The following is a 13708-nucleotide window of genomic DNA, read 5'->3' on the forward strand; positions in this document are numbered from 1 at the left end:
GTGCTTTTTAATATTGGAAGCACTATATATATATATATATTATTTCATTTAGATAAAATATTTTAACCTTGATTTTTATTTCTAAAAAGTTTTTTATGAAATATCATGACAAGATTCCAATCACCTCCTTTTGAGTTTGTTCGAAGAATGAGAGATTTGATCATTCGTTTCATATTTGTTTCTCCCTAATACCCTATTTAGCTATTATATTTTTTTATCAATGTACTTTTATGTAATTCACTGAATTTACAAAAGAAGTTTAAAAAAAAGAAACAAAATTCATATAAGTGAAACAAAAACCAGAATGAAAACATAATTTTATAGAAATAGAAAATGAAATCACTTATAGAGTGCCAATAATAAACAAATCGAGAGTAAAAAACCTAATTCTCTTTCGTCATTTTACAATCGATGTTACCTATCTGGTTTTTATGATTTGTGTCAGCCGCAACCTTAATTTTCTTTTGTGTATACAAAGTCTTAAAAATAATTAAAATGAATAGTAATACATTAACTTTTCAACAACAATAATACATTTAAGAGACCAATATTTGTATTCGTCATTTTACAATCGTTAAAAAATTGTAGTGTTACAAAAATGTTAAAATCATTTAATAAACAAACATTAATATAAAAAACCTACTCCACGCGAGTTATCGTTCAGTTATAGCTTAATTTCAGAGATATACACATACCGGATAATATATATAACTTCACATATCCGTACGACCTGGCTCGTATTTGGATTTATAAATCTTTTCTTAATCAACATTCAATATGCAGGTCATTTGGGTTTTGATGTATGCTTGTATAAGCACATTTGAATATTATCTAGACTACTTCTGTTTCCGGTGTCCGAAATTTGAAAGTAAAATTATATAGAACGGAAGTGATAACTTTTTTAGAACGAAATCAATTTTATATAGAAAGAAAAAGATAACATATGATATCAGTTGTGTTTCAAAAAAAACACACATGATATACAGTATTATCGCATCAAATTGGGTATGCATTTGATGAAGGCCCATCAAAAACTCATAGAAATTCTGTTAGTTAAGGGCATACAATCGTGGGTTCAAAGCAACCACAACCTTGACGATGAGAGGAGAAATTTTTAGTTACAATATGTTAAAAAAATTTGGCGTTTGTGTCCGTTGATCTAAGAGTGTTTTCTTTGTCCTTAGATTTAAGTCTCACCTCACTACACTTACAGCCTTGGCGCTTGTGCTGGCGCCGGCTTCATCCGTCTTGCTGACTTGGGGAAGCTGGATTTTCAATTGGTTAGTCACGTCAGGCTTCTCTCCTCGGGTCGGTATGGTCTTGTTCTGGATTAAAACTATGGCACTCTCCCTGTTTATCGAGACGTTAACGCCCTCAGGCGCATGATTGATAACGTAACGGTCACCGTTCTCTTTCTTGACGGCAGTGGACATGAGATCCATGCGCCAACTCATTGGCGAGCTGGTGCATCACCGATACAATATCAGTAAACTTATTATCCTTCACCACTTGCAAAACAAAAAGTTTAACCAAAGTCTTGAAGTTTGGTGGCGACATCTTAATTTTCTTTTCTTTACTTTTTCGATCTATCGTATATATTATTATTTTTTATTTTATCGAACAGTGTTATATTTTACATTAGTCTAATTTGGAATCGAAGAAATTTATTAATTTATGGTGTTTATTAATTTATGGAGTATTAATCTATAGAGTTTCTTCTTTATTTAGATTATGTATGTATTATTGTTGTTAATATTTTACATTGGTCCAATTTGTTTCAGGGAGACATTTATTCATTTAGCTTCAGTGGACAAACCTCTTTTTCTAAAACTTCCTCAACCAGTAATATGGAAAAAACATCTGATCTGCAAGATCATCATTCTCACTCTTTTAATTCCAGAAGTGGCTCAGGTTACAACCGCAACCTTAACACCAAGCTTTTGCACCATCGGTTCAGTCCTTTCTGAATGTGAAACCGTTGATGCTCATGATAGTTTCGCAAGGGCAAACTGCTCATGGCTCGTCATGCGTCTGTTGGGATGAGAAATCAGAGATAGTGGAACCTCTTGGTGTGCAGACATATGAAGCCTCTGAAATGATGGAGACGATCGATCTCTATTATTAGTGTATATATAGAGTCGTTGTACAGTTGGTTTAGGCTCGGTTAAGGTCTAATTATGAGATGTATATTATCAGAATAAATAAAAAGACAATTCAAGTTCCACATCGGATATTAAACATAATAAAGTTTAATATATATAGCTGGTCCAATTCTATTCAGTATGAGGTTTTTTGGGAGTAACGACCCAAAAACAAATTCGTGAGAGCTTAGGTCTAAAGCGAACAATATCATACTAAGTGAGGGGTTGGACATCTGGTGACGAACGTTTGGTTCTAGTTGAGCGTCTGGCGCTGGCCTCCAGCACGGGCATTCGGTCTGGCTCTAGTAAAGCATCTGGTAGAGTTGATTTCCATTCTAAGGATACAGAAAATGCAAAAGCAGAATCAAGACTACAACAACGCACTGTGATTGATGAGGCAAGGGAAACCAAAACTGGTCTGGAGATAGTGAGGAGGGATAGTGAACATGAGACTGAAAGCGAAAGGGAATTTTTGGTTGATACGCTTAATGTTATTGAATCAGAATCCGAAAATGATCAAAATATCCGAAATAGTCAGCAAGTTCTGTGGTGTTACAGACAAGAGGTTGGAAAAGTCAGCGTGTGAGCAAAAACTAGAGTAGAATTCGAACTGTGTCGAAGAGTCTTGTAGATCAATGAACAACGTACGATTTTTGAAATGAAGAGAAATCTTGTGGTTTAACAGGAAGGTCGTCGTTCGTAAATGCAACTGCTGAAATGAATCATCAAGATCCACGCGAGAGTTCAGAGATAACTTGTTCGCCACGCAATGCTCTCTGTACATTGTGGCTTCTGCTCCTAACAAGAAACTAAGGCACATAGAAGTTTTCTAAGTACTGTGTGGTTCACTTCCATATGCCAGAAATCATTTTCAATATATTTCAAGTTACGAGATACAAACAAGCATATGTTCTCATAGGTCCATTTGAAGAATAATGTCAGGGAGAACAAACAAAGGTGCCAACGAAAAAGAGACTGAAGCTTTCCACTTCTTGCAACAAATCAGAACACAGGTGAGTGCTTTTTGTGAAATAAAGTTATGTTCGACTTCTTGATGCATTTAATAATCTTTGGTTACATTCTTCATTTCTTACAAATTGTAAACAGCAATCCAACCTGAGACGACCTATGGTTATGACAACGACGTTATCTGCTGCTTCAACAACTTTCCCTACAATAAACACTAAGATCAGTGAGATTTTTGAGCAAGCATACTCAATAGGCCAGTTTCATCCTCTATATATCAATATATATAAACCAAATCTATATTTGGTTCAGAATCTTAGGCGTCTTTTGGTCTAACTCCAACACATGTTTTATCTATCACTCATTCACTTCCTCTGTCTTTTCCTTTACAGGCTGTAGCTAGCAAAGATGGAGATGAAAGTAATACATGGAGCGATACGTAAAACACCTTTACCTCATTTCATCTTTTGTAATTTATTTTTGTTGTGAACAAACTCGAATCAAACTCGAAGAAAGCAAAGCACAAAAATCTAAGACACTTACATAATTAACAAGTTTCTTCAAGCATTGTTATTTTATCATGCATAATGTATAACTAGAGATTGACCCGCACGCCCGTGCGGGTGTTAATTTTTACTTTCTTATAAATCGATATTTTATTTTTATGATTAGTATTATATATTTTATATGTGTCATAATATAATTAATTGCATAAGTACTTTTAGATTTCTATACATCATGATCGAACCTGAATCAAATAGAGTAATATGATTACTTTTGGTTATTTGGTTATTTTTAGTTTAATTTGAATTCAACATACCCGAATTGAATCGGTTAATATTCTTACTTTTCATACAAATATCCGTACCGGCGTCAAATACATTAGTTTTTGGATATTTGTAGGTTTGTATATATCAAGACTGAATTCATCTGGACCCGATTCGAAACACACATGAAAATTTATAATACCGAAATGAAGTCTAGTTTCAAAACTCAAAAAGCATGATAACCCACAGAAATAACTCGTAGCTGAATAGTTATCCGAATGTCCATGTCTAACCGATACATAAGTAAATAAAAAAAATTGTTAACCATTTTGAATTCTTATCACAAATAGAGTGGTTTCATTCAAATATGTCGAATTATTATAGTTAATATGTAAATAATCCTGGCAAAATATTATAGTAAATATAATTAATGAGATAGTTAAAAAGTGAGAAAATGAATGTAAAAGATAAAATAAAAAAATTGAAAACAAATAAGTTTTGTTTTTCATGTCACTATTATATATCATATATATGTCATCATATAATTAATCATATTTTATATGTACCATAATATAAGTAATCATATAATTAATATTATTTTATACATACCATCATATAAATAATCACATATATTATATTTATAAACTTAATATGAAATATAAAAACCATAATTTAAGTTGGTGTTTTTAATTAAGTTATGTATTGTATTTTTCTTATATATAGTGAAAATATTTTTTAAATGGTTATTGGAAAATATTTTAGTAAATTTTCTTAATATATATATATATATATATATATATATATATATATATATATATTTGAATCAATTATTTATATAAATTAATTTTAAATTATTATTTTGATTTGAATTTTGTATAGAAATAATTAAAATTGAGAAAAATGAATGTAAAAGATAAAATAAAAATTGAAAACAAATAAATTTTGTTTTGTACTTCTGTAATAAATGATATTAACTTATTTAGTAAATATAATAGATGAAGGGTTAGAATTGATTAACAATATAATTAAAATCTTTTAAAAAATCAATTAAGATAAGCAAGTATTATTTTCTACTGCTATCCATGTTTCCAAACAATTCTCATTTATACTACTATCCATGTTTCCAAACAATTTTCATTTATACTATTATCCTAGTTTCCAAACAACTCTCAAATGTACTTCAGTTTTAATAATATAGATGTGTTGATGATAATGAAATACAAAGCATTTAATTAACACATCAGTCACAAATCACAATGACTATGCTTGAAAACGGTATACCTCTTCAACAAGTTTAGGCATATAATTATGAGGAGGCTTAAAGTTTTCTTCGAATTGTGGATAAGTTCAGTGTCAGAAGAATCGTTTTTTATATGTTTCCAATTACGAATAAGAAGCATATGTTCTCAGAGGTCTATTCGAAGAACAGTTTTCAGGGTGAACAAATGCAAATGAAAAGGAGACCAAAACTGGAGACTTCTTGCATCAGATCCGAGCATCAGCCAGCCTTAATGGAAAAGTATTATCGATTCGTGATGTGTTATATCATCTTTAAAGACATTCTTGGGTTCTTATAGCATAAACATCAATTCAACTTGACACACATGGTTTCCACAACGATGACCCATGCCATAAAGACTAAGATCATCTTGATTTTGGAGAAACTAAATACGTTATATATGTCCTTTAATCTCCTAATTTTATCCAAAGTATCTGATATTTTCTAAAGATTCCAACTCTTCAACCTAAATTACTCAATGCACACGACAACCGTAGCTTGCGGAGAGAACCTATATTAGCGTTTAATCTTGTTATGCAGGCAACTTTTATTGTATGGAATCTTATACATGTGTGTATTGTGTAGTAGATAAGCAGATTTTGTCGTACTTGATATATATCTTCAAGAAATTAAATATATTAGAATAAAAAGCTGGTGCTCAATTCTTCTTGAAGGTTGACGTAAATCACAAGTGGTGACAAATAATAATATATCCTTGTTTTAAATGCATTTTAAAATACTGTTTTTTATTCGATCTGTATACTATACGGAAGAAGCTCGTTATGTTTTCAGCTGTGCTTATTGATTTTGGAAGCAACCGCAATCAAAAAGGTTGAAGAGAAAATAGTATATACACATTTTTTTTGTCAACAAAAAATAGTATATACACTAAATATTTTTAAAATATTAGTAAAAAGGAATTCTATAGGATGGCTTTTTAATTTATTGGTACAAAAAAACTTTTAAAGAAAAAAAAAAGAGTAAAAGAGATATTATTGAAAGGTAAACTTTTATATGTCTAGTGTTTAACTAATCTTAGATTCTGGATTTAGAGACAAGAGTGGAGTTTTGGGAGTTGAGTTTATTTCAAAAATAGAAAATAGAAACTAAAAATTTTAAAATAAAAATTTTAAAAATAGTTTTAAAAGCATTTTTGAATTAAAAAAAAAATTGAAAATAAGAAATTTGAAAAAGAAATCCTTTAAAAATTATAAAATTTTCGAATTTAAAAACTATAATATTAAAGTATATTAATTAAAGAATTATTTATTATTATTATCTATATATATATATCTACAAAGCAAGAGATATAAGAGTTTTTTTGTTTTTTTAATAAAATTTATTTTGGACATTTTTTTTTGTGGCAAACATTTAAAAGAGTTTATTTGAAAGAATTTCCCATTAGTAAATGCCTAAATGGTTTTGCTTATAAATTAAGAACTTTAAAGAAACATCAAAAAGTATTCAGAACCCTTAAGCCGTAAAGTTCGCCTGTATGTTGCCTTCTTCAATTATTATCTTATATCTACCACTTGAATCGAGTGATTAAACAATAGATATTTTGTTCTTGTGTGTAGTGTGTACTATATATCATTTTCTTCGTAGATAAACATTTTATCAACAATTCTTAATGCGAGACTCGCATTCCATTAACATCGAATACTAAATCTTAGAAATTTGCGTGCGCCTTATGGTCATGCGACGGGAAATTGAACTTGTTTCGGGAACAATATTCATCTGATGATTAGTCAAAAAAAAAAAATCATCTGATGTTGTTTCTTGGACTATACAGGTCTGGGTGACAGAATTATAATCTCAACTAGATGCTAGAAATATACAATATGATTGTGTCTAGCTACACACCTTTCTGTTGTTTTTGAATGTGCTTGTTTAATGATTGATCAAGAAATTGATATACCAGGGTATTTAAAATAAAAAAATATCATATAAACAGAATAATTTAGCTAAATAGCATTTTTTTTACAAAAGCTAAATTGCATATATTGGATTCAGCTCCATTATACATAAACATACTTAGATTTTAGCTCTAGTGAATTATTTGTCGTGAGATCGTGAAAGACTTGTCAAGAAACTTACTCATCCCAAATATCGGTCACTTAAACCTGGATATCTTTGTTTGATATCTTTGTTTAAAACTTTTCGGACGAGTCCTCGAATAAATTTTACTAGCTCTCAATCTCAAGATATCAAACCTGAAGGTTGAACAAATCTCATTAGCTTGTAATTATACATCATAATTCATAACATTAATCTCCTAAATGGAAAACACTACCTTTAGATTCTTTTGTTCATAAATATAAAATTAATTTTTTTTTTGAATAATTCGGTATATCATAGCCTTTACCGAGGTAGATTCAGACTAGCGGCGAGTGTCCGTAACAGCCTAGCCTATGTTATCGGCCGGAGTACGTTTTGGTCACCGGACTCTTGAGGAGCCCGAATGTTAAATTTTATCCCCAGTAGCCAGCATGATTAAATTTTCTCCTTAAGTTCTTCGTCTCTTTTGATCAAAAAAAAAGTTCTTCATCTCTTTTGATAAAAAAAAGTTCTTCATCTTTTTCTTTAATTATTTAATTCTCAATCGAAGGTACAACTTCCCCCAATTAAACTAAACATGTATTAAAGTTTATCTTATTAATGCGTTGCACTTTATCTAGCAATAAGTAAACATTACTATGATTTTCGACCAAAAAAATAGAAATAAACATTATTAATTGTATGGAGTGTCTCTTTAAAACTGTGGAATGTGGAACCCTCGCAGAGAAACTTCTTGTTGGTATCACATGTTCTCCTCATAAAGCCTAGTGTATATATAATTATTTTCAAAATTGTGAAACATAAGTTATAGAGCCAATTTATATCATATGGACGACCATGTGGAAAAACTAAATCAGATTTGATCCTCTCATTTATTTTAAAATACAGCTAGTTAAAATATATATGAGCATAGTCCGACAAGTTGGGATAGCATGCAATGAATAATATATTATCTTATTATATACAAGATCAATAAAGCACGAGCCACATCTCTATAGTAGACATTAAACTAAAGAGAGATAATAATTATAATTTTCGCACTTTATTCGTTAACTAGTTTTAAATCACTTTATTAAAGATAGAATTAAAGAACAAAACCCATAGAAAAGATTTTTGCTTTCTTTAAAAAGAAAGCATTTTTATAAAGTGAATTTTCCGAACCAAAAGAAGCACATACTGAAAAGATTAAGATTTTAAAGGAGACAAGAACCAACAAAAGTTAGTCACCAAACCAATTGAAAGCCTAAAGTAAGAAGGAAATAATAGCCTAAGAAAGGATAATCCACCTTTATAAGTTACAACTAATTATATACACACGCATATATATAGTTTTAGTCTATGCAGAACATGACTAAACTTCCTTTTACTGCACATTTGTCTAAGAAATGTAGCACGCAATGTAAACTGTATCTCCATAAACAAGTGATCGAAATTTTAGAATGAAGAACACAAAATCATATAATAATCTTATATGTGTACAATATAAGTTTCATATAGAATTATAAACAAAACAAACTAGTTTAGCTCAATTGTCTTTTAATTTCGATTTGGCTATAAACGTAGATTCAATCACCTTGCGAGGAGTATACAGTTGTTTAAAATCAGACTACATTTGCATGCATAATTTTCAAAAACAAAAAAATTCATGACTTCTACGTATATGATCATGGATGAAATTATGCTTCTACATATATAATTTTACGCACATTTATATTCCCTTTTTGAATAAGTCTATTAAACTTTTCTTTAGTTTTTATGTAACGGAAAGTCGATCTCTCTTAAAAGTACTATAAAGGTGTTCTTTCTTGCGACTATGTAGTATAAAGTTTCCAATGAGAAAACATATATTATAAAAGCACGAATTTGAGAAGAAAAGAGAAACGTGAATTCGATTAGTGCTTTCCTTTTTCTTTTTCTTTTCCTCTTTTTCCCTTTCTCTCATCTTTGACACTTTCTTTTGTGTTTAATAACGTACGTGATTTATGTGAATTTTAAATAAAGTACTTTTAAAAACATGCTTTACTCAACTTTATTTTAATTTTTTTTTCTATAGAGGCAAGTTTATTTTATTTTATTTTCCGGAGGAAATATTTACTCAGCAATTCTACTAATCGATCAAACTAAATTGCTCAAACTATTAGTACAAACTTACGCTATCCATTACCTATAAGAACTAAGACGGGACCATTATGGGTTGACAGCATTTAACCTAACAGAACAAACATCAAAATATAAAATATACGTACCTTCCACTTGGTTTAGTCTCCTTTAAATCAGATGTTTGATAGTCGTGTCAAAATACATGCTACCTTGTATAATCATACACCTTAAATAAAATAAATTCTAATGTTAAACTAATTTACAAGTTCTTAATTTGTATTTATGTCAATCTATACAGAAAGATCATTGCATGGTGCGATCATATCAGTCCTAATGCATTGGTTCTCATTAGAACTCTGCAATTAAATGTGTTTGGACAAGAATAGTATTAAGATAGATGATTGGAAAAAATCTTCGTGTTGCACTCTTTTAAAGAAAAACATTGCATCTCAGTTCTCAACTGAAATAACTTTTTTTTTTATAAACTATGAAATAACTTTATACTCAACTAAACATTGTTAATTTGTTACCTTTCATAACTTAAGTATAAATCGAACTCTTCTGGTAAACAAAGTACAAACAAAACATAAAGAAACTTATTCTTCTATCAGCTGAAATTCAAATCTCTCTACAATATTACATATTGGAGGAATAAATAAAACGAATGAAGAAAATGAAAGGATGACAAGTGTTTGATTGACTTGGATGTATCCTCTTGTTAGAAGCTTTACTTGAAGTCCCTGCCTAGATAGATTGAGTATGTGTTTAGTTTTATTTTTGCATCTTCTGTTCCTTGTTTCTATGTTGTTCTGTCACAAAGAAAATTGGTAATAAAGTTTAACATTTTTACCAAAAAAAAAAAATGGAAGGATGACCGGAAACACACCTGGAAAGAGAGCCCCACGAGATGATGTGTGCCTTTGAATTGAAAGCTGATCCCTATTCGCTATTTTAATCTCTTCTCATTTTCTACGCAACACACTAAAGTCTGTTTCTCTTTGGCGGCTTTGTCCAAATCCAAATCTTCAAGTTCATTTAAATAATTATCATGTATATCTAAAATCATATTATGGAACCGAACATATATATAACAATGTTTCAATTTTCCATTTATCATGTGTAGTAGTTGCATATTTACATTTCTAAAAATCGTCATTAAAATTAGGATAACAGAGATACATAAATTACAAAAGCTTTGTCAGATTATAGTTGCGATGTTTAAGATGACTGACACAGTGATGATTGAGCAGAAAAGCAAACGAGAGAGTTACCTTCTCAATTTAGTCTCGGCTCATGCCACTGAATCACCTAAAAATGTTAGTCAACTATGAAAATAAGAAAGTTTCAAAAAAACTATGAAAATAAGAAGAATTGGATGATACTTCTTCGAATTTAAATAGGATAATATACATCTGTATGGAGATTAATTTTGTTTTGAGATGGTGGCATTTGTTTTGTTATTGTCGCACAATCTCATTTCAGAATGATATTTAATAAGAATGCCCTTAACACACACGTACATCTTTTTTTATAAGTTCTTTAAAAATTGTTTGAATAAGTATAAGAAACCCAAATTTAATCGATCAAAACCATTCCTACCCAAGAAATTATATAGAATATAAGTCTTACTGTTCTGTTTATCTAACTAATCACACTTGCTTTTTAACTTCTTTAACGACAAAATATTGTTCATAATGAATGAGGGTTGGCAAATTAAGTTGGCCAATAAAAAACATGAAATATCAGTAGTGACTAGTGACTAAAATATAGTTTTAAAAAGTAAAAAGCTATAAAATTCACATACAGCTTGATAAGTCATGAAAAAGGCTAAACAGCATTATTCCAGAAAAACTTTTTGATAAAATATACGGAAAGAGTATAGATACTGTACTGAATAGTGAATATACAATTTTGGACAGAAAGAAGAAGAATACACACATTTGGTCAGCTGATATGGATCGAGATACATATAACTCTATATATCTCTGAATGTAGTAAGCAATAAATGTGCCTTACATATTTTCATAGATATATATATATATATATTCTCCCTACTAACACTATTGCTTTTCTCTCTTTTCCTACGTAAAAGATATGATAATAATGTTTCAAAATAATATTTTAGAAAAGAAAACAAAAAATATCAAAATCTTCATCCTATAAACGTCTCTTCTCTCTTTCATCACTGCAAGAAACTTAGCTACAACTCCCTTTCTCTATCTATATCACTCTCATTTTCATGGCGACCAAAGATTCCCCAGGGATTAAACTTTTTGGCAAAACCATTACATTCAACGCCAATAATAATAATATCATACAGACGATTAAGAAAGAAGAAGGGCAGGAACAACAGCCAGAGCTACAAACAAAAATAGCCGTTAGATCACCATCATCATCGGATCTAATGGCAGAGAAGCGTCCAGACAAGATAATAGCATGTCCGAGATGCAAGAGCATGGCGACTAAATTCTGTTACTTCAATAATTACAACGTTAACCAACCACGTCACTTCTGCAAAGGTTGTCAGCGTTATTGGACCGCCGGTGGAGCTCTCCGGAATGTTCCCGTCGGTGCCGGTCGTCGGAGGTCCAAACCTCCGGGTCGTGCAGGTGGGTTCTCCGAGTTGCTTGGAGCTGCGACTGGAGCCGTTGATCAGGTCGAGCTTGACGCTTTGCTGGTGGAAGAGTGGCGAGCAGGTGCTTCCCATGGTTTTTTCCGGCATGATTATCCGGTGAAGAGACTCCGTTGCTACACCGATGGTCAATCTTGTTGATTGTATTAAATTTTCTTTTATTTTCTATTATTTGTTTTTGTTTCGGGTTTTCCATTTAACCCGTTAGAAATAACGTGGTTAAGTTTGCTTTGATTTGCTTACTGGATACGTACAGGCTAGCAACAAAAATTAACTAGGGGGTTTTAATACTTGCTTATCTACTAAACAGCTGTCGCTTATTTCAATTTCTCTTGTTGATTTTGTTTAGTTGTAAAGTGAAGCTCGTGGGATTTTCCTTATAAAAAGAAAGACGGCATCGTTGACCACTAATCATCCCTTGAAACTTATTATTTCAAGATCTGCATACTAGTCTACAATTAATGTCTATTATATAAGCTTATAGTGGCTAGTTTTATTGCTCAGTATCTTTTTTCAATTGTTAACCAATAAATAGTTTTACATTTTCTAATTTCTTTAGCTTAATTTTCGTTTAAGTGTACGTAAAGTTAATCAAATATTTTGGACGTTAGTTTAACTAAGAAACCTCATTCAACTGGGCATTTAAGTTCTCACTTTTCAGCAACAAGCAGATAATCAGACAATAATTTAAAACCTACAAAAATAATAGTATACTCCTCTTTTTCAATATATAAGTTGTTTTAGATTGTTTTTTTTTTTTTACAATATAAGTTGTTTTAGGGACTTTTTTCTGTTTCACAATATAAGTAGTACATTTTCAAAGTCTAATACAAAATATTATATACAAATATAAAAACAAAATTTAATATGTATGCTTTTAACTAGAACAAGTTGTAAAGTTAAAATAGATGGACTTGTTTATTTACTGTGATTCAAAAAAAAATAGAACAAAAAGTGGGAGATGCTTTCTAAATGTTGTATTTCCAATAAGACCACTGATGGTTAGGAACGAAGAAGAAAGTAATTGCATTCTAAAGGAGGATAAATGGCTTATTCCCCTATGAACTTAGCCATCCCTGCTTTTTCACACACAAACTTTTAGATTATGTCAAAACCCACACGAACTATTCTTTTTTTTGAAATACCTACACAGACTTTCGATTTTAATCTCACTTCCACAAAACCATAAACGGTGTTACGAAGCCGTTAATGATGTATCTGATCTGGTTTAATTTCTCATTTATTTCTGGTTTAACCAAAAATAATAAAACGCCGTCGTTTTAGTCTTCTTCTTTAACTGGGATTTTTATCAGAATTAGGGTTCCTAGTATCGAAAGAAGCTGGAGAACGAAACAGAGAAGGAGAGTAGAGTGAGAGATTCGAGTGAAACAGACTAAATCAGTAGGAGAATTGGAGAATGGACGTCAACGGAAGAGGAATTCCGACTCATTGCAGATGTGGAGAATGTGTGAGGCTGCTTACGTCTCGAACAGTTAAAAATCCAGGAAGGCTTTTTCATTCTTGTCCATACGGAGATGAGGTAATGTTACTGGCTATGTATTTCGTGGAACTGGTTGTGCTTTCTGGGAATTGGTTCGAGTTAACATGATCTGGTTGTGTCTTTCTGGGAAAAAATCGATTTGTTATGTTAGCTACAACTGGTTTAATTTATTTTCTAAAAGGAATGAAATTATCGTTTGCTTCTTACAGAATAGTCGGTTTCATTTGTTCAAGTGGGCGGATCGATCAGCCCTTGAAGAGATTG

The 13708-nt window shown here is 30.9% G+C and overlaps 1 protein-coding gene across 1 annotated transcript; it reads left to right on the forward strand.

Moving 5' to 3' along the window:
• The first annotated feature begins 5070 nt into the window (after positions 1–5070).
• On the forward strand, positions 5071–12876 carry LOC103828979 (dof zinc finger protein DOF1.5). The gene has a single exon (XM_033275498.1). It carries the CDS (start codon positions 11551–11553, stop codon positions 12082–12084), a length of 534 nt encoding a protein of 177 aa, XP_033131389.1. The 5' UTR covers positions 5071–11550; the 3' UTR covers positions 12085–12876.
• The last annotated feature ends 832 nt before the right edge of the window (positions 12877–13708 follow it).

Source organism: Brassica rapa, chromosome A07 (genome assembly GCF_000309985.2).
Source record: "Brassica rapa cultivar Chiifu-401-42 chromosome A07, CAAS_Brap_v3.01, whole genome shotgun sequence".
NCBI lineage: Eukaryota > Viridiplantae > Streptophyta > Magnoliopsida > Brassicales > Brassicaceae > Brassica > Brassica rapa.

Bases quoted from the DNA above. Each gene is read 5' to 3' on its own strand.
- LOC103828979 (XM_033275498.1), top strand. From the start codon at position 11,551: ATGGCGACCAAAGATTCCCCAGGGATTAAACTTTTTGGCAAAACCATT.